Below are 26372 nucleotides of genomic sequence, written 5' to 3'. Positions count from 1 at the left end.
TAAAAACAAAAATTGGATGACATATTCTTCTGCCTGCTCGTTATCCATATCTCCAAGCCTCTACCGCCCTGTTATCATCACAAAATAAAGACTATTTTTATGGATAGTGACACCACACCTGTTTATCACTGTCATAAACAGCTATAAACATGTTCTAGAAACCTTCCAATATCATCAAATGCAGGTTATAAGTTATGAAAGAATACTTTGAAGTTTCTTTGAGGTTGGTTATACTTATGTATGGTAGGATAGAGAACACATTACATTCAGAGTCATGTTATATTTATTACTAAATGTTACAATAACTTTAAAAATATACAGCTGAGGAGGGTGTTCATTTGTTCATTCATGTTCATATATGTTTAAAAAACGAAAAAAGAAGAGAAACTGTAATCTGGTATACACTGAGTCTTACTACCTTTTGTTCCATAAATAAAGTTTATAAAAGCTAATATATATATATATATATATATATATATATATATATATATATATATATATATATATATATATATATATATATATATATATATATATATACAGCTGAGAAAAAAAGCCACTTGCCTGGAACACCTTTTTAAAATAAGCTCACAACTAAAAAAAAAATCTACAAAAGGAAAACAAAGCAGCTCTTGATTCAGACACTTGTGGAGTGGCCCCCTGGGGTCAGAGGTTACAGAAAGCCAGGAATAATGAAGTGTACCGTACAGTCACACCCCCTGCCCTGTCCCATCCATGTGTGCAGTCTTTGAAGTCGGATCACGCTACCATGGATGCATCAAAGGGTTGATCTGCCGAGTATTACGGGAGCCTCCTTTCTAAAAATACTGCTTCACAAATTGGCACCATGTTAATCTCACACACACACACACAACTTTGCCCCCCTCCAGCCAAGGGCCACTTTGGGTTTTGTTACTAATGCTACCAGTGACCCACTACGACACAATAATGCCAGCCAAACCTATCATCTTTTACCAAACAGCCAGATGCAAAAACACTCCACGTGACTCGTTTTCAGACGCTGACAGCAGACGTCATGATCTACTCCACATCTGGCCCCAGAACGTAAAATTGTCTTGCTTACTTCTTCACACACCAGCAGCCAGAGGTACTCACACAGTCTTTTCTAATCTCAGCATGTATAAACATCCTCTGACGTACCACTGGCACACACTCCAACCATACTTGTAGCCTGGGCGCCATCGATTCAGAGTCCGTCTGTGAGACACTCAGTCTGTTCTTGAGGAAAACAAAATAGAGGCAAAGAAGCAGTTCACAGTTGTTGTAGTGTAAATACAACATGGGTGTTGTCAGGTGAAGGTCTGCTGGGCAGATTAAACATTTCTTGCACATTTCATCATCCAGATAACAGCACTCCCACACAAAACTCCCTCACAGCAACAACTTGCTAATCTTTATTGACATGTATGTTATACACCTCTCTTAAAAGTAGGGGTTTGTCTCAACATGAGGCTACAGGGCTACAGTCCAGAAAATAGTGAAAGATGGAAAATGTGACATGTTCTTTTACAGGAGCACGCAGGTTACACAAAGCATGACGACTAGTCTTAACTTTTGAAGTATTGATTTACTCCGCATGTATCTCACTCAGGCTGTGTGCTGAAGATACTGTGAGTTTCATTTAGCACATCTATAAAATGACACTTTGTCAAACAGGAAGATTTCTCCATCAATATGTAACCGGTGGAATTCCCCAGAGTCTCCTAAGAAAGCCAAAAAAGTGAGGTCTTAGAGTGTTTTCTGGGATACAGAAGGCAAAAGGTTACATCGTCATAGCAACGTATTATACTGATCTCTTGAGAGAGCTACAGGAGAAAACAATGCAGCCTGAGTGATCGTCATTATGGCAGTGACGCTCAACATGAGAGCGTTGACCTCTCTGCCCTCAGGCCTTAGCATTTACAGAACATGGTAAATGAACTGTGTTTTGTTAAATAACAGTTTTCTTCAGTGCCCTGGCAGCAGGATAAACTAGGAATTATATTTGAAATAAATCTATGTATACCTCATCTCCCTTCTGGCTACCTATTATGTAACAAATTATATATCAAAGGGATGGAAGAAGCATCAAATCATCTGTCTCTAGACTGGAAAAGGATGATGACACTAAATATAGATAAGCTGTGATTCAGGGTGCAATGATCACTCTACTTTTACCTTGAGTCTGTCCCTGTGTGGCCTTAAAGCTCATCAAGGGCTTGATGAGACACGTTAACACAGATTCAGGTGTGCATCCTGGTGACTCAGTTCAGCATGAGGGTGTTTCTGTTTACTGTAAGTCAATGCAGCAACCTTAATCATCTAGCTGCTGTGTCACTTCCTCGCTTAACTTTTCCCGTCAGAGTCTAATCTGACGCCAGCAGGACACAACACTACTGCTTCATGTAAATAAAAACCTCCCAAACCCAAACAGCGGAGGATGTTAGGCAAGGCTTAGGAACATAACATCCACCATCCGTGCTCATAGTGTCTGTTACGTTGCAGTGACCTAACACTTATTGTTCTGTGTTGTGTTTTTGCGCAGAAATATAAGAAGGCCCGCAGTGGAATGGGATTATCTCAGAGAAATGCTATTCATAGGCTTGTTTTACTGGAAATAACCTGTGCAGGTATTTCTCTTTATGATACATGACTCAGGTGAGCACATTCCTGAGCACATACTTTAGCAAACACAAAGGCAGACACACCCAAAAACACATACGTATAGTTACAAATCAGAACTTTCTATGGGTATATTTCTGGCCTTTCAGTGGACTGAAAGGCCAGAAATATTAGTCATAGTGCCTGGACCAAAATCCAGCTCTTCATGGTTAGTGGTCATTTCCACATTCCCTTATCCAGACAAAGGTCAGCTGATTCCCAGATCTGGTGCTATGGATGAAATGGACAGATTTTATCCACAAAAGCATCATTCTCCTAATCGTTTGCAGCCATGACAACCGTGTTTGTTTCCTATCAGACATCCATTTCTGCCTGCTGAGTCATGAGAACAGAACTCCCCTCTGCTTCTTCAGCTCTGTGCACCGCAAACTCCACAAATCAAAGCAACGCCATTGACCTTGGTGGATAGAACAAAACAGTAAATGCAGATAAAAAACAAGGAGATTCACAGGAACTGTTTCACTGGGACAGAGAGATTTAAACCTCATCTTTGTTTGTGAGACATTCCCTTAGATCCTGACGACATCCGACACTGTAAAGAAAAAAAAAATTCAATTACTGGTGATATTTCCACACATGCTCTCTTTGTTGGACTGTTTTTCAATGTGAATCTGATGAATGTAACACCTTTCATATCTAAGACATGCGTATGTATTGGATATACACCATCACACACACATGCTGCATATATACATATATATATGTTGGCAGAAGCTGCACTGCTGAGTGGGGATCATATTGCTTAAGACCCAGCTGTCCAGAGAGAAGCTTCAGACAGAGAGAGGAGACGCTGTCAGGAATGTCTACAAGGCAGCGAGGGGGCGGAAGGCCGAGGGCAAGAGGGCTCCACATGCTTTCTGTGGCGCGAGGAAGGAGCCGACACAAAGATCAGTATCAGACTTTAAACTTTAGACTTAGACTCAAAAAAAATAAAAAAGTAAAGATGGCTTCTGCTTTGACTTGGACTGCACATAACAACAGACCTTTATTTTTGAATGACCATGAAACTACCTGCTAACAACATGGCTTTATGACACAATGAGAAGCACAGGTGCTACGGTACTTCAATAACTGGGAAACTGAATCATTTCTTAATTTCTACTTTTGGCCCTTGGAACATCATTGACATTTCTAATTATCCAAAACTTCTGCATGAGAAGACGAATGATAGATCAAATATATTGTATAATACCAAGATTTACTGATTCACTTTGTCCTGTACATTGCTTGGGTGTACAGTAGGGAAAGCGAAAGCTTCTGTTGGTAACACAATTTTATCAATGCTGAGGTTTTTCTACCATCAGCTGAATAACTCAAGCCAGCTAACAGTGTTACAGTATGGGTACTCAGGGCAGTCAAAAAGGACAAAGCAATTTAATATATAATTATTTTTGATAAAACATGTAGAACATGTTGAACAATATGTGAAGCCAAACTGGCAATTATTTTTGAGGGGTGAATAGAAACCTTCGATGGATTACTGTTTCTGTTGATGTTGACTATCATTATGATAAGTTTCATGACTTACTACGGTACAGATCTGGAGAAAATAGAAGAGGATGATTCAACTCAAATGCCATTTTTGCATATTTGATATTCTGTCAGAGCAAGTTCACTTCATGCTCCCTTCAGTATTTCTAAAATCCCCACTACAGTCATGTTCAGAAGTAATTGATGATGAGGAAATCATTCGGAAGTCCCAAACACTGTCAGAAAAACACCTGCTGAACTGATGCTGGCCCCTCAGGGGGATCATCAAAAAAAGAAGGATTCAGTTTCTGAGGGCCATATTAATGTTTGATATTTTCTGAACTCTGCCCTTCTAGAAGTATGTGGCTGAATTTAAATGAAGTAGTCCTTTCACATGTTAGTAACAGAGAAGTGAGGACGATAAGAGCAGAGCAGCAGAGCAGCTGGGGTTCAGGTCAGAGTCTGATCACAGTCTAACTGGGCTCCTGAGGGGAGGTTCAGTTACCCGCACCTGTCTGAGTGGGTGTGTGAAGAGAAGACCAAGAACGGATTACAATAACATTACATCTCCCAGGCGGGGCTAACAGAAGACATAAGTATTATGTCTGGAGAAAAGCTGAGTTCAAATCACAGGATGGAGTTTTTTTTTCTCGGCCTCTTCTCCTCATCTTTTATGTTCATCAATATATATAACCATATAATAACCGAGCTGACAGGAAGGGCAAAGTGCTGCTGACACGATCATGTGATTTCTTCAGCTGGTCACATCTGACTTACTCTGTTACATCAGAGTGCTGGTGCAGTAAATGAGCTAGCAACATCATTCAATTTACCTCGCATGAAACTGAAGGTGAAATGAATGGCTGCAATAACCTGTAATGATGACCCCGGGTCCAGAGTCGTTATCAGGGTGAGAGGAAATTAGATCACTGCAGATATTACACAAGAGAGGAGCGGGTGAAAGAGAAAGAAAGATAAATGAACGTATTAAGAGAGGGAGGGGAAACATTCCAGCACAGAGAATATTACAAGCAGCAGAAGAAGACTTACTGAGAAGGAGAAAAATGGATGTTGGAATTCCCCCTGTGTCACACCAAAGCCAATAACACACAGGAAACAACTGACTGCACCCTTCACAAACTATCAGCATAATGATTTTCAATCCGTCTTTCACCTTATCTTTGCCTTTGCCATTCACAATGAATGATGATAAATTACACTAAAAGCAGTATTTACTGCTAACGTGAGACCAAATTGCATGATGTATGTGGCACATTGTGTAGCGTGTACTAATCGTTGTAGAGCTGTAGTAAAATGGTTTGAAAGAGACGACATGCATCAATCTACATATTCATGTTTCAATATTGTATTATTACAGGAAACTAATATTTACATTTTATATGATATGCAACTGTGAAACTGGAAAATTAAAGCTATTTGTCTGCAGATGTCTTTGTCAGGGTGATGAGAACACAAGGAGCAGGCAGGGGAAGGCGGAAAATCCCATTATGAGAGTACAGGTTCACACACACACACACACAATGCACACAATGCATTCCTGCAGTCCCAGATCTTCTGTATTGTTTTGCCGCACGGCTCAAGCTCCCTGATCACTTTAACAGTGTGGTATTGACCCAGCAACAAATGTCTCCATCAATCAAAGCAGGGCGCAACAGAGGTGTACAAAGAGGGTGTTTTAATCACTGATGATCAGGGAGTAGGCTTGTGTTTCTGAGCCTGTACACTTTTGCTGTGTTGATGCAATGTCTGGTGGGTTGATGAATAGATGAACGAGAGACAGGAAGCTCGAGCCGGTGGGTTTACACTGATAGCATTTGCCTGCTTTTAGCTTTTAATTTTTGGTCTCTACAAAATAGAAGACAGTGAGACCACAACAAATAGTCAAAAAACTGCTGAAACATAAATAAATTAAAATAAAATCAATCGCAAATCACCTAGCAGTGATGGGTAATTGTTTGCACAGCAAAAGGCGGCACAGTGTTCATCTGACTGACAGCATCACACAACTGATACTGATGTTAACATTGCCAACTTAATAGGTTTGTAATATAAATAATAATAATAAACAGGACTAACTACTAATATTTCAGTCCAAGAACAAGAGCTGTTTCTCACAGATGACGTTGAAGTATATCAATATAGAAATGTGCACAATTTAGACAGCATGTTTTGTGTAAACTGTGTATCAACTGCAATTCATTCTGTCATTAATAACACCTGTGTGTCCCATGCTAGGACAAATGATATGTTTGAAACCCTAAAGTGCTGATGGGATTTCTGATAAAACCTGAAACTCAATCCTAAGACACAGTGATAATGTGGCCTCATGAAACTGAATCCTAAGTGCTGAATTTATGTGGCATAACAGAGCTGTGAGTGGCTGCTCAATAAATCCCCTATAGAAGGAGGAAATGGGAACAGTGAAGCCTGAAATAAGAGGAAGTCCTGTTTTTCATGGCTCAAGGGTCTTTCCCAAGAAGCAGCGGAGCTCACAATGGTCTTCTCTGTCAGCATGCCGCCCTAGGACTGAGCACAGGGGCAACCTATTGCCAAAAAGGCTACGGTTGTATTGGAGGTCAGCATTAATCAAATTAGACAGAGCACTTAAAATGCAGCGCAAGCACACTTCAGCAATGTAAACACAGAGGACGCCTGAGTCAACCTGAGGCAAGACCGTATTTATGATTTTTTTAAACATTTTTGCATCACTTAGTCATATAAATTGGGTATTAGAATAACAGTTGCATTTAGTATTTACTTTGGGGATGAAATCTTGCACAAGAGCAACAAAATGTGCTATTTCCACATTTTCTATGCCAGCAGCCACACTGACTCCACTCTTACTCCACCCTGCTTCACATTTCACATTAAATTAGTCACAAACTGTGAGCTTTGTGTGCTCCCATTATTCTGCACCACATATGAGTGCATTACAGACATTTTCCCATGAATGCAAAGAAGAATTACTCCAGTGGCTCATGAGCCAGTGTGTGTTTGAAAATGTAATTTTGCCCCTCATGCTCCAGACAGGAAGTCCTATGATGTCATCTCCTTCAGATGTCATCTTTAATGAACAGGCTGCACACACAGTCACACAGCAGAATGTTAAAAACATATACATCTCTTCGACCAATTGTTAAAACATGGTTGCAGATGTCTGGATTTGTACCCAGGAGGTCCACTGATACGGGTTCTCACCAGTTAGAGTTTTTGGGGGTCTGACATGTGTGAGCTGTGGGAACTTGGTGTGAGGTGTAGGTTTACACAACCCCAGAGGAAACTGAATGAAAAAAGAATGATTCCAGCAGGAGAGATGGGGCCTGAGATTTGGATTTCAGGTTGAAACATTTCATTTAAAAGTTGAGATGATAGAATATTAAAAGCAGGACAAAAACACACATGGATACACACACACACAGGAGTCTTTCACGATGGTTCGGTCCACACAATCCCCAAACAGAATCTCTTTTCTTTTATCAACAATCTACAAGCATGTGTGTGTGATAGAGGGGAACTGTGTGTCCGCTCTCTGGGCCAGAGGACGGAGGGGGCAGGGGCTGAGGCTAGGATGGAGATGTTTGGAGGGTGGAGAGGACATAAAGGGTGGGTGGATTGTTGGGTAATGAGTCACTGGAGCCTCCTTCAAAGTCTGCTCTCCAACCTCAACACCCCCTCCAACACCCAAGCAGGGAGGTCCACTGGAATCTGGGCTTATGGATGGAAGAGCTGAGTGGGCAGGCAGCATACAGTGTGCGCACACATGGATGATAGCAGCACACACACACACACTTGTCTCACACATACACACACTTCTTCTCCCTCGAAATCGGGTCAGGATCTCGCCGCAGAGGCTATGGCCCCTGCAACAAAGGCCTCTACTGTAGAAACTCTGAAGGGTGTATGTACAGTGTGCGGTTGTCTGTGCTCTGTGTATGCACAGTGCACTTTAGTATGTTTCGATTCACTTTTGAAACTATCCTCATATATTTGTGTGTGTGTGATCAAACATCGATTTTTTTTTAAAGAGTTGTTTAACAGAAGTGTTGGTCTGGCTCTTTAATGTGCCGATTTAATCCACAGACAAGGAGTGTGTTTGTTAAAAAAACACACACACACACACAAACAACAACTTGCTTTCTTGTGTTACATCTCTGTGTTAATGCCGACAGTCCTGTATAGGATTTCTCACACACAAACACACACAAGCGCAGCAGCTGTGACCTCATGTCACAGCTTTCACTCTCCTGTTTGTTAGATCATGAGCAACTGTGTGAGTGACAGAAGAGAAGAGAAGAGAAGAGAAACTTACACACATACTTTTATCATATGTATGTAAACAGGAGGCGCAGGATCAATCGCACACCTAATCTTGGCACCACATATATGACTGGTTCTTCTGTAATTAGACACTCTACATCCTCCTGCGGCCGCAGAATTTGCATGCATGTTACTGAGGTCAAAGGTCAATCCTCTGGTGACACTCAATTTATAAGGTTAAGGTGTAATAAAAATAATATGGTTCTCTTTTATTTCTCTGTCTATTTTAGGTGTGTAAGTTAAACTGCGAGGTGCTAATAGGTGTGTACTCTTGACTCCTCTCTGTTTGTCTCATTAACCGTGGACAAGACTCAACAAGAGCAGCAGCTCTACATGGAAATCCCACAGGCAGTGCCACCATCACAACAAGTCAAATGTGACGCTGTGTAACTAGTTTTAATCGTGGGTTATGTAACGGCTGGTTGGATTATTTGTGTTATAACTTTGTGAATCTTTTTGTTGTCACCTTGCAAAGATTTCTCCCTTGTAGGTAAAGGTGAATAAGATCCTCCTCTGTCTCTGTTTGAACGGGTCATATCGACCTGTCTGCACAAGAGACCACTTCGCATCCTTTTCCACATAATTACATCACGTGATGTGGGTGGTTGGCACGGCAACAGACAGGCAGGGCATGGTTACATCCACACTAACAAATCCATACTCGCCTCAAAGAGTTTTCCTTTTACAGCAAGACTTTTTAAGTGTGAGTCATGCTTTGAATCATCAAAGTCTGCCTTTGATGATTCCAATAAATGGAAACAAAAAGTTTGCTTTTTGCTTTCCTTCAAGAAAATTGAGGTGATTGAGTTCAAAACTTTCTACAGAAATATATTAAGCTGGTCACCAAGGCCGGTTATTGGAGACTTAACCAGGAACTTCAACAAAATTATCTAGCAGAATTTGAAACATCTATGTTTTAATTGCAACTATGATGCTGGTCATGTGTTTTAGTCCAGACAGAACATCACAAGAGTGGTTTACATTCTTAAAAGTTACTTAAATCAATCACATAGACATTCAAGTTTTAAAAGTAAGAACAAGAATTTCCCCAACATTGCACTGCAGTGATTTACCAAATTTCTCCGAGGAGTTAACCTGACATCATCTAATTTCATGATTTTATGCAGAATCCCATTACACATGCCGCCTCAGGGTGCTTCCGACTGCCAGACTACAACCCTCTCTACATCCTCTCTTTCTGTTCTCTGCAGGGCAAGACAGGACAAGTCCAGGCAAGTCCTCTGTCTCTGGCTCCCTCCTGGCTGTCAGTCTATTCCAGACGGGTCTGAGCTGCAACAGAGTAGCAACCCACAGAGCAAACACCCAACCTGACTCCTGCTGCCCTGCAGCCAAAACAAACAGGGCACGCCTCGGAGCAGCTGGCCTCTCGCTCACTCACCTGAGAGGAAATAAAGAGGAGGAGAGGGTGGGGAACACATGGATCACAGGCAGAAAATGAAAGGATTATGTTTGTCCGCATTTTGGCTCAGTGAAGTTAAAAGGTGTGAGGACAAAGACTAAAAATAAACATCACAGTCACTAAAAATAACTGCAAACCAAAAGGCTGCAATAAAAGTTATGGATTACAACAAAATAGTTTGTTAGTGTAATGCAGCTTTTGTCCGAGAACATGAACTTCTTTCCTCAGCCTCTGACACTGTTAGTACCCAGCTACCTAGGTCACATTTAAGATTGTTGTCTATTTTTTCTTTTCTTTGTTTCTTTTTTTTTATTATAGTTGGACCACAAATACGTTTGTTGGCATCAAAGTGTATAAAAGAAACATGTTTGACTTCTATACACCATACCACCCAAGAGCTGATGTTGCTCCACAATCTGAGAGGGTGGGATGTATTGATTTGGTATTTCATATTGTTGTTACAATGCAGTGGTTTTGCCTTTAATTATCTGCCAAATAATTAGACGCTATCAAACCTGAAGTACATTGGGGTGATAACTACAACCCAATCTTTATAAGTGCAAAGTGCAGCATGCTAATGTTATGACAAAATCTTTTTATTGATATAATCGAGTATTTTTAATTATCAACAAACAGGACATTGGCTATTGTATATGAGAAAAGGTGCTGACATTTGAGTCCCTCTCAGACCTCATGTATTGCTGCAAGACTCCTGAACACAATGCAGCTCCCCTCACTGCAGCTTATATCAGCGTGTGTGGTAGAGATGTTGATCTATGTGGTGTCTAGCCAGAGATTTTCACCAGCTCTGGTTCAGCACTCAGGCATGTGCTCAGTAATCAGCACAGATATGTTCTCAGACCTATGACAGACTTCATAATCTGTGACACAATCTTTTAGTCTGCAGGAATAAAGTTGATTTATTTTATCTTTAGCTTGATTTACATTGTTTATGTAAGAGGAAATAAAAACAAATCTAATGAACGCAAGTCCGAGCTGAAATTTGTCACATCAATAGCTCCCTCTAGTGGAGGACTACAGGGAGCGTCATCTATGAAGTTAAATAGTCCTTGTTTTGTACAGCTGATACCATTATCCATTTAAGACATTAAAGGACACGGCAGTGTCAGGGTTAAAACATTTTTACTGTATAGTGCTACAGTATGCAACAGGTATGAATGAAAACATAGGGCATCATCACATTCTCTTTGTTCCATGTGACAAATATATCTGGCATGTAGGTTCCCCACATTTATGGCAGCAGAAGTAAAAAACAGGATAAAGAAAAGAATAAACAAATTAAGGAGTCTACCTCCTTCTTGTGCTCTCCTATTCTCTCCTATTGGGTAGACCAGTGGTGGCAATGAGACTGAAATTAAAAGGCTAAACACCAAGATCACAGACCTGGCTGAGTTTAGCAGGACTATAATGGCTTACTCGCATGTTCTCTATCACACAGATACACATATAGAACATGACGAACCCCACATAACCCCTGGGAGGGCAATCGTCACCCCTGCGTTGTCCTCCGAGCTGATTTAGATCAGGGTAATCACTTAATAAATACATTCTGTAATCTCTTTTTGAAACAGACAGCCAAATATATACAGATCGATTAAAAGAAAACAACTTGTTACTAAGTGTTGAAATCTAAAACAGTCACATATATAGACCAAGATGCACACGCAATCCCCTTCTATTAGGCCATTTTTCTTGTTTTTACATCCCTTCCTCCATATGATTCTCCATGTAACTGATTGTACACACTAGTGTCATGGTCTAGACCAAAGCAGTGCTATTCTATTATCCCTTCAGTTATGGCACTACAGGCACACAAAAACAAAGACACTCTGTTTGGCTCTCTGCCCTGCCTCATTGTCCCTCCTTCCCATGTGTTACTACAAACACACACAGTGCTCACTGTAAACAAGTACTCTTTGTCCTTTCGGATTATAAATACTGTTTTGGTAAAATCATCATTAAAAGACGCAACAGAATATTTAAGTGAACATCAATACAAAACACACAATTGCACTGTTAGAAGATTTTCCTTCTCTATTTGTGTATCTGATGTTTTTATTCTTCTTCTTTTTGGCTTCAGCATTAAGGCCCAGAATCTGGAAAGGAGAAGGATAAGGAGAAGTCCAAGCGGTGATCTGCCTGTGCCCATTGGGCCTACTGTAGATACGAACAACACACATACAGGCACACTCACAGATAAACAGTATTGCAGGGCAATATAAAAAAAGACACTAAGGAATGGTGAAACATCCTTTCTGTCAATTTGTTTTGCAAAATCATTCTTCATTACACATTTCTTCTTTTGTTTATAATCTTCATAGCTGTCCCATCTTTCCTCTTGTGTCCAAAGTGCATGGGTGCCGGTGCTGTTTCAGTCTGGCTACACTAGGGGGTGCTGTTCCTCTTTGCAGATGACTGACAGGCGGTGGCTGTGTTTATTGCTGTGTTTATTAAATAATGTCTGTGCTCCTCCCCTCCACGAGAAAACAAAGGGACAAAGTTGCCCTCCTAACACCAATCTGTAGTCTCTGCCCCCCTCTGCTGATTGGAGTCTGTGCTTTTTGGAGGGTTCTAATGCTAGATTAGTGCCAGAGGGAAACTCCTCCCTGAGGAGCTGGCTCAGGTGAAGACATAGTTGAGTAAGAGTTGGGAGATTAGCAGAATGCAGAGGATGAGGCAGTGACGCCCTGTTAACGACACGCTATCGTCTGTCACTCTCTGATGGGCCAACTGACGACTCAGAGCCACCAGGTTCCTACAGGGAGAAATGAGGGTCAGTGTTTGAAACACAGAAATCCATAAAACATCTACATTTTTTTTTCACATTAAACGTAAATATTTTTATGTATATAATGTACTTCTTTAAACATTTTTGCCAGACAATACTAAAACAACTCTGGTCACCTTATGAGTAACTTCACTGCCACACCTTCCATTTTATCCACTAAATGTGTATATCACTACTTTTGTATAGGTTAACTCACTCCCTCACTGAAGCGTAATCATGTTATTTTTACCTCTGGATGTCCTGCTGGGACTTCTGTATAGACGTGATAGAAGCCTCTATCAGGGTGAGGTCCTTCACCTCTTTGCTGCACCGGGCGCACTGGTTTGAAAAGCCTGGCAATGATAACACAAAAGAGCAGCAGACTTAAGTGAAGAAATGAAAAGTTTTGTTTGTTTTGTGTGTTGTGTTTGTGTATGTGGGGCTCACCTTCATTGTCTGAGGATTCATGCGTGGGTTCTGGCGTGGTGCTGCTGCTCTCGGTATTCTGGCTGCAGCTGGATGGCTGACTGCTGGCCTTCCTGTGCTTCCCATTCACCTCCGCCTAAAGGAGGCAGCAGAGTTGTTCAAACTACACTTCAGGAAAATTAACAGCAAACTGATGGACGATGCAAATATGCTTAAAGTTGAATAATCAGCCATTGTGAAATCAGGTGCAGCAGCTCAGCTTTCATTATTCTTTAAATGTCAGAAATAACTGTAGTTTAACCTTCTGTTGGCTGGCCCAGCTGTGGCTGTAGGAGAGCCCGTTGTGTTGTCTCTGGCTTCTCTCGTGTGTCTGAACCACACCATCCTTCTCAAACTGAAGGTGGCAGTGCTCAGGATCCCACGGCCGTGTGCTGCAACAAGGATGCGATAATATTTAAAACATTGTACTCTTTCCTGTGTTTTTAAATTATTTTGCCAGTGTGTTCATACTCCATATGCTTGTAGGTCCACTCAGATGTGATGGGGTCCTGGTAGAAAAGTCGTGGGACCCAAGGCTTGTCTCCCCTCTCCCTGGCCTCCTTCCGCTGAGCTTCCTCCAGCACAAACTTCTCCTGAGTGGCCCTCACTTGGTCCCGATCCATGATGGCACTGGTCACATGCTGCCAGAGTCTGTTGAGAGCAAATAAAAATCAGATGCTAACATATTGGACACTGAGGTTTCTCCAAGTCTGAAATAATTCTGTAATTGGCTGTTTTGGTGAAAATTATATTGACATGTACTTTGATTTGATTTATAGTTAGCTGGTACTGGACCTGTTAGTCTCTTTTAAGATGCAAGACTTGACACACCAGTAACATACTTTATGGTTTACCTTTCAGACTCAAACTCTCCCTGTTGGTCTAACTGGACCACTTGTCTCTTGAGGCGGCTGCTGCGGATGTCTGGACTTGGGTTCCACAGTGTCTCCTGCTGGCCTGAGCGTTTCTCGTGAATGAACACCTCACTGTCCTGATTTTAACAAAAGCAATTATATTATTAGTCCTGTCAACTGAATAAAGATGAAGGCCAATAGATAGTTTTGATCCCCATGATGGTCATCTCTCTATACACCACATCAATGTTAATTAACTATACAGAAATGACAGTGGTAGAATTACCCTTTACAAGAAAGTTCTCTCTTCTCTGACTCACTTGCTTCAACCTTGTGAATGAAAATGACCTGCATGAGAACATTTCTTTACTCTACACTGACTGCCCTCTGAATGTACTGTTGGGTCTCCCTGCTGCTCCTCAACCTAAAATTACCAATTCTGCCTCTAATTACTACAGATAATTGCTGGATACTAAATAACAGCAAGTAGCAGGGAGGGATGCTGAAACATTAACCAAGCCAGGCAGGAAGAGAGAAATTACAGTGTTTACCCAGTGTCCATCAACAGTGGCCAGCAGCTCCTCTCCTACAAAGATCTTCCCACTGATTTGATTCACAGAGCAGGAGCCACCCAGGAACGGCTAGGTAAATAGGATCAAAGGGGCGCGTGGTTACAAAAACAACTGCTGACTGGTTGAATGACTATTGCAGTGAAAGACAACATTTTAAACATCAAACCTTCAGCTTGAACTCGAGCTCTGAGAAACATTTTGTTTTCTCACACTCAATGGTAACTTTTCCTCCCAGCTCTAGTGTCATAGTGCCATAAAAGATACCTACAGAAGACAGTATTACAGCATCAGATCAACTTCAAGACTATAAACATTTAAGCCTTTACACACAATTAAATCACACCATTCCATGTGGTACTGTATTGTTATTATTCATTTATCTAACCAGGCAAAGGGAGTGCATTTCTCTAGTGAACTGGGAGACGTGATAATTTACAACATCCCAAAGTTCACTCAAGAGAATAACCAGAAACTTGACCTAGCTTAGATTACACCCATCATTAATCTCTAATTCTGGCTGTCTGCCAGGTCACAGTTTATGTTCAGAGCTGAGAAAGGCATTGTTTGACTTCCAGTGGCTGAGACATGTGGACTATGACAGGTGGCACTGAGGAGTCAGTTGGGAAAACAGATTACAGCAACATTCCAAGGAGGGCCAAACCACTTTGTTTTTAAATAGTAACCAGACAATTTCATGTCAGATTCAACACCTGTGTCCTTTTACTAACTTAAAATCTAAATATTCAACAATATTTAACAGCATACTGTGACTGTCTAATTAGTGGGCAAAATTTTAACACATTAAGTTGACAGTACCAACCATCAGACTGTGTCAAAACACACATACATGACTAGAACTTCACCATGTTAGTTTTGGCCATAAAATGATGGCGCTGACACAAATTATGGAATAATGTGTAATGCCAATGACAATGTTAAATTCAAGCGCTTAGGCAGATTATTAGCAGAGCTGTTCATCAATACTGACTGTAAATCTATTACCTTTGCAGTGAGCGTAGGGCATGGTGATGACATACTCCTCATCCCTGCTTAGGAACAGCAATCTGGCTTTGCCTTCTAAAATGGCTGACAGAGAGTTTCCTAGACAAATTGAGAGGACAGTGACACACATTATCAATTTTTGATTTTACACTGATAAACAAAGGTGGGAATTCATCTCAACATTGTATACAAATGGTAATCAAACCTTTGACCGCATTGATCACTAGGACAAATATGAAGTAGTATGTACCATAGAACTTGGACTTGGCCAGGATGCTTCCACTGATAGAAAAACCATCCTTCCTGTTGCAGACATGAAAGGCAGAGACTGGAGGATGGTGGGACACCTGGTAGAGAAGAAGGAGAGACAGAGAGAGAGAGGAAGAGTGACATTTGAGCAGCAGAGTGAGAAAAAAAGGTGTCAGGTATCCTCTGGCACATATTCATTTTACACATGCTGCATTTCACAGGTGTGCTCTCTATGCGTTCGGCAAATTGTGTGATATTTCACACAAGGGATGAATCATGTTCTTTGCCTATATGCTTTTTAGTAATAAAATCTAAGTCTAACCTGCTCAGCTATATAGAAAGTGCAGCTGTCGGTCTGAGGATGGAGCCAGCAGCAGCGAAACGTCTCCCCCAGGATTGGATTGTAAGGCTTTTTCAGACCCTGAGAAAGCAATCACATTAAGTTAGTTATAATGTAAGCATGTTCTGACACAAATAGCTATACCTAAATCAATGTTTTGCATTATCTATTAAAAGTGAAGGAGAATAAGGCAACATAAGGCAACTGGTTAACTTTAAGTGTAAGATAATACTATTGTTGAATACCACAAGTGCCTACCTATCAACCCATGGTGAGTCTCCTAAAGTGCCTAAACTCCTAAACTAATGAGTGAAAAAATGGTCTTCTGACAGTTTGACTGCAGAAATAATATGCTTAAAAAGCAGTCAGTCACAGAGGCTTGACTGAGGAATGCTAAAAAACAGAGCTGGTACCATCCTGATTCAGAAACAGGTGTTGCACAAGGGGTTGCATTTTGTAATCAGCCATACAGCTAATGTGGTAATGGTGAGCGATATAGAAGTGAAGAAATCTTACCTTAGGCTTTTTGTAGAAACCAGACAAGTACCATCTCAACACCTGCTTGATGCGGCCATATGCACTCTCTTCCACTGCAGCTCTATAAATAAGGAGCAAAGAAGTCAGACATGTGATTAACCAGCTATAATATTGAAGAAAATTGCAATGTAAACACTCAGTGGAGTATGATTTACTGACTGTGAGAGTAGATCAGCATGGTAGTAGTAGTCGGACAACTTGTCCAGGAAGGAACGTGGCTCCAGGATAAATGTTGGCAGCACCACCTTAGACAAATCCATGCCTGGACGCAACTGTTTGAGCAGGCTCCAGATCAGACCTTTGTTTTCCTCTGATACAGTCTCCACTTGGGATGCCTCCCCAGCCTTAAGTAAGAGATGGGGAGCAGAAGGGGCTTACAGTCACTCACCTCTTAAAGGTAATGATTTGTTTTAAACCAAAACTGGGGATGATAATAGTTAACTGTGCTTTACTATTTCACGAATCTGGATACTAAGAAGGAAGATGAGAACTTTGACACACACAAACCCTCTATATAAGTAAACTCATCCCCCTTTACCTCAGCCATCTCTTCTGTGTTCTGCTCTACATAGGCTGTGGCTTGTGGCCCAGGGGATGGTTCATCTGATTGGTCCATGTCGCTCTCCTCTGTCAGCCTTCCACCATTCTCATTTGCTGCAGTGTCCCAGTCTTCATGAGCCTCTCGCTCCGACTTGTCTGAAAAGCCATCTTGCTCCATGTGGTGATTGCCCAGCAGCACTGTGTCATTCAATCTAATTAAAATAGATATTAACACCAAGGTTAAAACTGAAAGCCACACAATCAACCATTTTCTTCCAGATGTCTCAGGGACATGCGTCGATGACTTCCTCAACTATAAGGTAATTTACAGACAAAAACACATGAGCTGCCGCAAACTAACATTGTACCCTAACTTCACTACACTACTTTATGCACTACCCACTACAAAATCCATTATAAAACCTTACTGAACTGGGGGTCTGAATGTATTGATTAAATACAAACCAGTTCAAACCACCCTTATTTCGTAGAAAAAAAAAATCACCAGTTTTAAAAGTACCTGGTTACAGACAGGGCACATAAACAGAATGACTGCAAAAAAGTGAGTGCCATGCATGCAAATGTGCATATCAAACTTCTTCTCTTTGCTGAATTATCATCACTAGACTGTGGAATTTCCCAGTCAAGATAAATCAAACCCAGAACTCAGGTCAGCACACTCAACTAGAACAGGGTGAAAAAGGAGAACCATGATGAGGAAAGTGACACATCAGCTTGTTAATGAGAAAAAAATGAGGAACAACAAATGATAGAGATTTTTTGGGGGGTGCAGGGGGGTTAGCTAAAGAGGAACATCCCACAGCCATTTTATAGCCAATTCAGACAGTGGACATTTGAGCAATCCAGTGGTACATACATCACAATTCACTCACAGAAAGATACAGGGATTGCATGTCTCCTAACAAGTACAGAAAAACATAAGAATACAGCTCATTTGCGCAAACAACAGTGTGGGAATGACAATATTTCACAATGCCTGAGGTCTTTGAAAGACCTGAAGAATTACATTCCAGTACACTCAATGAATAAGTAACTAACCTGCTTTGTTATTTATTAAACAAAACACACCCTGGAAGAGAGGTCCTTACCTCAAACAGACACAGCACGTAGACAAACTCTTTTTTAAGAACCAAAACAGCAGCAATGATAGTACCACCAAATCCCAAAAAAAAGGATGCCGTCTGTCCTTATCTCCTCTCCTTTCCTGTGTGTGTGTAAATGTTTTCAATCTACCGACTAAAAGGTGCAGTTTTCTTTCTTCGACTCCGGCACACCTGCTTCCTGATTTTGTATGCGTGTATATTTCTGTCAGTGTGCCAGAGTGTGTGTGTGTGCAAGCTTGCAATGGCTGCGCTGTTACCGTCTCTTTCTGGGTGGTGTATGGCTCACATTGTACTCCATCTTCCTGCTCCTCTATTAGTCATGTGATGTGATGGGCTGCTGTGATTGGCTTTGAAAGGAGCAAGAGAGGATAGATTACTGGAATAGATGTCCAGGGGGAGGGCACAGGCATAGGGGGAGGTGTGAGGAGGAAAGGCCTCTCAAATGTAAGATAAAAACAGTACACAAACAGGTACGCATGTAAATTGTAAAAGCTAATGCAAAGGCATGTGCAAAAACATTACGGTCATTTTCAAGCCAACAGGACATAACCAAGCCAGTGCACTTTACAATACATAAAACCCTGCTAACGCAGATACATTTTAACGATGATTTTTGAAATAGTACAGTCAGCAGGTTATTAGTGCCATATAACATTTAAAAGGCTTTAAAAAGCTACCAGTTCATTTGACAACATACCGTCTGCACACTCCGCAAAGTGTTAAAAAGTGTATGTGTTACACACATATGAAGTACTTTACCGGACTGAAGGAAATTGTCAGACTACTCACAAGCTGACATATTTTAAAAAGAAGTAATAGGTCTGAAAAGAACAAGTGAAGACAGCTTGTGAGTAGTCTTACAATTTACTTCAGTCCGGTAAACCAATTTAAGAAAACAACACACACACACGCACGCACGCACGCACGCACGCACGCTAATGTAAAATGATAGATTAAATCTAAAGAAAACATTCTTATAGTATTTTGTCATCTATTTATAAAAACCATTACACTACATTAAACTACAGGTGTGATTCATCCACTCTTGTTTATGTGTGACGTATCAGCTGTTAATCAGCCGTTCAGTCTGGCTCAGGTATGTTATAGTCGTTATGAGAAAGATCGAGATAGTACAGATACAGTACAGATACAAAATCACACGTAATACATACAACACTATCATTGAGTTGTTAATATGCACGGGTAAAAGTCCCAACACTACGCTACGCCTCCCTCATACTCGTACTGAGTGACGGATTAATATGGGAAGCTAGCCACAACATTAGCAACGTATGCGCAACAATAAAAACACTCGCTACATAAACTGTGTCCCAATTCAGGGTCTGCATCCTCCGGAGGACACAGCTATAGTCTCATAACGAGTTGCACAGCGGTGACAGTGTAACTAAGGATCTCGGACAGACATGCGCTGTATCAGGGTTTACGTGACATTCACTCACCTGAAAAGAATGATCGGTCCAGTAAACCAACTAGAGAATTCAGCGCAAACCCACAAATTAAATACCCACTAATGGTATTAAAAGGTATGACTCTTTATGTCTTCATGTTAAATCATTATGACCTGTGTGCCACATATGTCATTACATGATATACACATAGGTTAACACCGATCTATGTTCAAACATATGGGTCATATAGCTTTCCAATAAATCTTGTGACAACAGATGTTTAACCCAAGCAATGAAAGCATGGATGTATTAATGGCTGCATGCTTTTAGCTGTTCTACCTGTCAGGGTTTACTATGACACTTAATGTCTATTCTGTGTATTGTCTGTGTATTGTCTATTCTACTTGTGCTTTTCCTATTATATTATATCCTTTATAGACCACTTGAGTACCACAAAAAAAACCACACACACACACTCTTTAAATCCCCCTCACACATTTTCTAGCAAGCCCAATTAATCACTAAACAAACAAATGAAACATTTACTAGCATAATGCACACTGTGTGGCAAACACAGCAAAAACTCTGCAACCTTGTGGCTTCGAAAGCAAATGTTTTCTATTTATCAAAAACATATTGTCCAGGGAGTGCATGCTTCCTCAGCTGTTATTCTGAGCCGACCACCAGAAAGGACACACAGTTTATTTCAGCCATCTGGGAATTGACTGACTTAAACTTAAATATTTCTGCTAGAAATGCCACAGGTCTTTCTGCCTGAAGGTGTGTGAGTGCAGTTCTTACTGTAACAACTCTGTGTCCGTGAGTGCCGTAGACTGCAGCAGCTGGAGAATATGGGAAGATTCTGATGATGTGCTGATATCACCCTCTTTTCCAGCTTTGGCTGTCAGCTTGTAGAGACTGGAGCAGCTAAGAGCCAACTCTAGGGCGTCCATCCAACACCGTCCTGGAGAACAGACAGATTTAAGAGACAGTGTAAAAATATTTTAAAAAGTAGACATTAAAATTCAACAATTATACATAAGTCTCACCATCAGATTCCGACGCGGCTCTAAAGATTAGGTAGTTGCTGGGTAGAGGCTGCGTGATGGAGCCAACGTTCTCTCCCTTGGGACCCTAAGCATATGGATCAAACTGTAACTCGTGCTCTATTCTATCTATTCTTGTAGTACCAACAGACACAAATGCCACTCTCAAGGGCCATAAGAATAACAAGCTACTGAGCAGGAGGATTATCACTTAAAATTAAAAACATCAGAAAAAACAAGCTCTATAAAACAAACTATAACGAAACATGATCAGAAATACATTTTTTTCCTTTCCCCAGGAAATATACAGTAAAATGTCAAAAAGTGTATAATGTATGTTACATTAATATATTTATATAGTTAATTTCTCATGTGCTAGTGTGCATTAAAATCAGCCAGTGTCTTTTTAATGCTACCACTAGAGGTCACTTGTCCAATCTTACATCAGCATTTGCATAAGCAAAACTATGCTCGAAATCACATTCAAACAGTGAATTTCTGGTGTTGGGTCATACTTTAATTATCTTAGATTTTAGTTTGACCCGATTCTTTTTATTATACTGTATATAATCACAGAGTTTATGAAAAGTAAGAGAAGAACATGTCTGACCTTAACAGCCCAGATTGATTTGTCCAGTGGGTGGTAGAGTTTGAAGCAGAAGCCATCCTTCTTGGAGGGTCTCTCAATCAGCTTGCATGCACTGAGCAAAATGGTGCCCACCCAGTGGTCTGTTTTGGGGGTCTTGTAGATCAAAAGCACTCCAGGCTTCAGGGCACACCACAGCTTAGTCCAACTCTTTAACGAGCCACGGATCTTTATAAGAGATGGGAAGCCATTTTAGTGTCAGGAAATACACAAATGCAAAGAGTGAGAATTCACAACTGCTACTTGCAGTACAATAGGCTCCAGATACAATATGAAGACACAAAAAGATAAGTTCTTGCAATTACATGCACCATATCAGGATGATCAACAAAGTGTGCATTTCACAGTGTGTTACTATTTCTCTAGCATACCTTTAGCCAGTTAGACATGATGACAACACTAGGGTCTTTGAGTGCACTGAACAGTTCTCGAGTTGCCCGTTTCTTCTCTTGTCTGTAATTTTGCTTTTGGACCTGTTAAAAAAACACATGCATACATAAATATATTTTACCCTTACTAGTCAGAAGCCTGACCTGAAAGTACGAACACTAGATGGAAGCAGAGTCAAAAAAACATTCTGCATGGGTACAGATTAGACGATGTACATTTAACACATTATTTTCAAAATGTCACATGTGTTTCATAAGCAGAAGAAATTAAATGTACCTTGAGTGACTCCTTCCGGGCCAGCTTCTCTGTGGGGGAGGGGCAGTCCTTCTCAACACCATTAAACATCCTGGACTCAGACTGGGAATGAATGGGAATGAGGAGAATCATTGTATATGGCAGAGGCAGGGAATCATGTTTGTGTGATGTGTGATAGTCCCATACTAGCAGGTTGTTCTGTGATGTTAACCACTTACACTGTACCATTATTATCCCAGTATACACATTGAAACATATTACATGTGTGTAAAAAAAGACATCCTTAAAGCATAATACACAACTTCAACCGAGTAAACAAGACAACATGCAAAGGTAAGTCTGTTCTCAGTCTCCAATTGTCCCATAAGGACTTTGGCATGGAAAAGGGAAAGAGGGCAGAGATGCAACTGTGCATGTGAATTATTCCACATAGAAAAAGGCAATATTGCAAGGTGAGGCAATGTGACATGAGGGGAGGAGACAAGACAAGATGATTACCCGGTTGTCACTAAAAACATGTATTCCTATGAGTATTACTTAGGAATGAAGACATATTGTTAGGACTAATAGAACATAAAGAGCACCAGGACCACATGGGTCCAGGTTGTCATAAATATGGCTTGTAGTCCTAACGACACAGTTCCCACCATGGCCCTGACATAAAATCCCACAGTCTTTATTTTTTGGTGCAAAATCAAAACTTACAAATGTTTTTTTTATTCTTGGTTTGCTAGTGCCTAAAATGAACACATCTGATGTTCATTTATTAATCCTGTATATTTTATAATTGCCTTCTAAAATGCATGACGATTAGTTGACAATCAAGATTTATCAGTATCTTGTAGATGATTCTGGCTGTTATACTGTGAGCAAAGAGAAGCAAAGAAATCACAGAACAGTGTGTGCTCACCTAATGAGTCACTTATAGTGAGCTGTTGAGCTGCCCAATCAGAAACTGTGTTCTTACCTTGCTGCCTGGTGATTGGGCAGGACTAAGTTCATTACTCAGCATGGAGAGACCGTTCCTGTCTGTCTCACTGCCTGGTGGGAACCCACAACACACAGTCACATACAAATGAACTGAATAAACCTGCTGACAGACAATTAAAGCATGGCAGCCACCAAAGCAGCTCATAAGCAGCAGTGTTGTTGATTTGTATGAAATACATCACGACACTGGAACCCACTAGCACACGTCACTATCACTATCACTATCAATCATTTGGTCATTTTACTTTCTATTTGACAGCATTGACCTCTTACCTGGACTGAGGTTGTAAAGGTCGTTGTCTCCTCCATAAGACAGATTTCGAGTGAGGCAGCGGGGGTCAATTTTAGGTGGGGAGGTGGCACTGGGGCACAGAGAAAACCTCCGATGGAACAAATTCTCCTCCTTCATTCTGACAACCTACTCGTCCTCTGAAGGGAGAAAAAATAAGAACAAAAGTTCTGATGAGAACAAAATGTCATGCCTGCATGCAAAAATCACAATTCCCAAACAGCTACTCATCCTGTCATCAAGTCTCGCCTGCTTTAGAATTGAATCTGTGTTGTTCATACTTAATCTCTCTCTGTATATTTATCTGTCTGAAACCCCGCCCATGCACTATTCTTTTACACTAACAAAGATCTACTGTACAAGGACTTGGTCAGCCTGTCCACATAATGTCACTGTGCATGGCAGTGACAAGCAGCTCAGACTGTACATTGTCAGAGGATATGACAAATGGAGGCCCAAACAAGCTGAATTAGTCTCTACCATTACCCCCAATTCTATCAGAAAACAAACAAACAAAACTCCACAGCTCTTAACTCGTACAGTTCAGATTCATGCTACCCAACATCCTGTTGCTATTGTGTTGTTAATTTAGAACACTTAGAGGATGACTCATACTTTTTTTGGCCACAGTGGCCACATAAAAGAGACATAAACAACCACAAGAAACCATAAGGGTGTGCACACCCTTGCCTGTTTTCATCTCTACTGAGCTGTGCAACTATTGACAGGTCACAAACTATTCATAGCATATTATTAACAACTGCAGGGTCACGACTCTTTCCAGACAGATCATTACCCTTGTTCAAACGGATGTCTAGCTGATCGTGGCAAATCAGAACTGATGGTAAAATGCTGAGCTTAATGGAGCGTAGCTGTTACCACCTGGGTCTGTCTGGACATACACATTGTGCTATCTTTAGATCAATGTAATCCCATTCATTTTCACTCAGTGCATATACAGCAGACAAGACCCTCTCCTCTCAGCCTACAGAGCAGTCTCGCCTACAAGTCCTCAATTACCACATCCATGAACAGTGTGTTACATAAAATTCATTCTTAGACTGTATCCACAGGCTGATTCATTGTTTGCTTCTCCCACATTATTCCATTGAGAAAACTATGTCAAAGTCTACATACTGGCAATAGTGACACAGTTTACTAAAACCTGTAAACCATACAGAGTGCTGTCTGTTAACAACGAGCAACATCCTTCAACAAGTACATTCATGTACAAATTACAAATACAACGGCACACTCACATCTGTGTACTTGTCACACCACTCCCTGCCTCCCTCCATGGTTTAGCCTGGCTCTGTGACTAATGCTGAACCTCTCCTTTCTTATTTCTGATCTTGCAATCAGATATTTTTTTGTTCTGCTCTTTGCCTGCCTGTCCTTTCATAGAGGCTAGACATGAGGGAGAAAAGTAAATTTAACAGGAGGCTTATTTGTCCTTGTGGGGCAGGTCTATAAATAGCATTCTACTGCTGCAGTGCATGGGTGCTTGTGTAGTACAGTGCTAAACCTTGAATGGGGTGCAGAATGCATGGAAATGAGCCTGAAATATGGGTGTGACATCCTTGCATGCTTAAAGTGCTGCATTTTGTTTGGGATTGTTGGTTGTGCATATATGGAGGACATGCCAGTATTGTTGTGCTAAGTAAGTGCTAGTGTAAAAAGTGTGTGGCTATGGCTAGTGTGTATGTGTGTGTGAGTGCCTACGTTACTGTTGCTGAAGGGAGGATTACGCATTCACATGATGTAGCGCCAGAGAACAGATAAAATCCTCCTTTCCAACTAGCCATTCCCAGCAGAACTAATAGTGAAGCGCTAGTCACCAACACAGAATCACAAAACAAACACTTGACTCACTCATTGAATCAGAAGTAGGGGGAAAAACTATTGAGGAGTACATTATATCAAACCAACTATTTTTAAAGGTAAATAAAAAACATTTATTTACCTTTTTATCTTATTAAAGGTAGGGTAGAAGATTTCAATCTGATGCACTTTTTGGTAAATTAGTTTAACTTCTCTTTGCAATCTGATAGCAAGCAATTAGTTTGTCAGTTTCACATTAAAACCAAGAATATTAATCATCTGTGGAAGCCATAAAATGCTAAAACCATCAGCCAATCCTCCGGGTGGACCCTGCACGGAGTATTGGCTGGTTGTCACTCTCTTCCTGCTCTGCGCGCACCAGAGAGCGTGCATGATGGCCAAAGTCAAAGGCCACAGTTAGTCTACAGGTAATGCGTCTCCATGTGATTGGGAGGCATGGCTTCAGGGTGAGCTCAGAGAGAAAGGGGCGTGTGTTTACTTTCGAAATCTGGCTGACTCTCACCCTACCTTTAATACTCAGATGAAAGTCCTTATGTTTATACACTGAAAGTATCTACTATTGACAGCATAAGGAACAGTCGCCGCACAGTGTGGGAGGAGTCTAACACAATAGTGTAAGAGTGAGGATGAAAAGTAAAAGCTAATAATAATGTGGGAATTAGGGTTGGGTGATAGTGGCAAAAACATTCAGGTTGCCATGGATACAGGCAGGCAGGGCTGTTACCATGGTGACAGGCTGACACACAAGAAGCATACAAAGCAGCCATATTTGTAGTCTTTATCAGACTTTAAGCATTATATCCGTCATATTCATCATCCTTCAGCTGTATACTACTTTTCCACACTTAAATCACACAGCCTGTGCTTCTTATAGTCTTATGGTATTATTCCAGCCTCAGACCTTTCTTATGGTATATTCACAGGCTATTCTTTAAGGTCATGACTTCATACTGTTCTTGTCTTCAGCTGTTTCTTTTTCATATCTTCATAAAATTAAAACATTTTCTACTTTTCCAAATAAGAGCTTCATCTATCTAAATTCTTAACTGTGTTTCAGCAAATTAAATTCAGATTGCAGATTCTCCAGCAATTCAGAGCAATCCTTCACATCAGCATTCAAAGCA

At 40.8% G+C, this 26372-nt stretch overlaps 1 protein-coding gene across 2 annotated transcripts in view; it reads right to left on the bottom strand.

Moving 5' to 3' along the window:
- Positions 1-11036: 11036 nt before the first annotated feature.
- Positions 11037-26372, bottom strand: part of osbpl5 (oxysterol binding protein-like 5) — a 36364-nt gene continuing 21028 nt past the window's right edge. The window contains exons 1-22 of one of the 2 annotated variants that reach the window (XM_028407781.1): positions 24666-24798; positions 23391-23546; positions 23095-23168; positions 22149-22229; positions 21854-21955; positions 21447-21650; positions 20840-20924; positions 20592-20754; positions 17256-17469; positions 16877-17061; positions 16697-16778; positions 16163-16261; positions 15842-15938; positions 15592-15690; positions 14756-14853; positions 14569-14658; positions 14018-14154; positions 13635-13814; positions 13426-13555; positions 13146-13260; positions 12949-13051; positions 11037-12686 (exon numbers count right to left, since the gene is read on the bottom strand). In XM_028407781.1, the coding sequence (XP_028263582.1) occupies positions 12551-12686; positions 12949-13051; positions 13146-13260; positions 13426-13555; positions 13635-13814; positions 14018-14154; positions 14569-14658; positions 14756-14853; positions 15592-15690; positions 15842-15938; positions 16163-16261; positions 16697-16778; positions 16877-17061; positions 17256-17469; positions 20592-20754; positions 20840-20924; positions 21447-21650; positions 21854-21955; positions 22149-22229; positions 23095-23168; positions 23391-23526 (2610 nt within the window). In that variant the 5' untranslated portion in view covers positions 23527-23546; positions 24666-24798 and the 3' untranslated portion in view covers positions 11037-12550. Of the gene's footprint in view, positions 12687-12948; positions 13052-13145; positions 13261-13425; positions 13556-13634; positions 13815-14017; positions 14155-14568; positions 14659-14755; positions 14854-15591; positions 15691-15841; positions 15939-16162; positions 16262-16696; positions 16779-16876; positions 17062-17255; positions 17470-20591; positions 20755-20839; positions 20925-21446; positions 21651-21853; positions 21956-22148; positions 22230-23094; positions 23169-23390; positions 23547-24665; positions 24799-26372 lie in introns of those variants that run through there. The other variant, XM_028407780.1, reaches the window with a different exon arrangement.

Source organism: Parambassis ranga, chromosome 6 (genome assembly GCF_900634625.1).
Source record: "Parambassis ranga chromosome 6, fParRan2.1, whole genome shotgun sequence".
NCBI lineage: Eukaryota > Metazoa > Chordata > Actinopteri > Ambassidae > Parambassis > Parambassis ranga.
The sequence above is the reverse complement of the archived record's forward strand: the minus strand, read 5'-3'. Positions and strand labels throughout refer to the sequence as shown.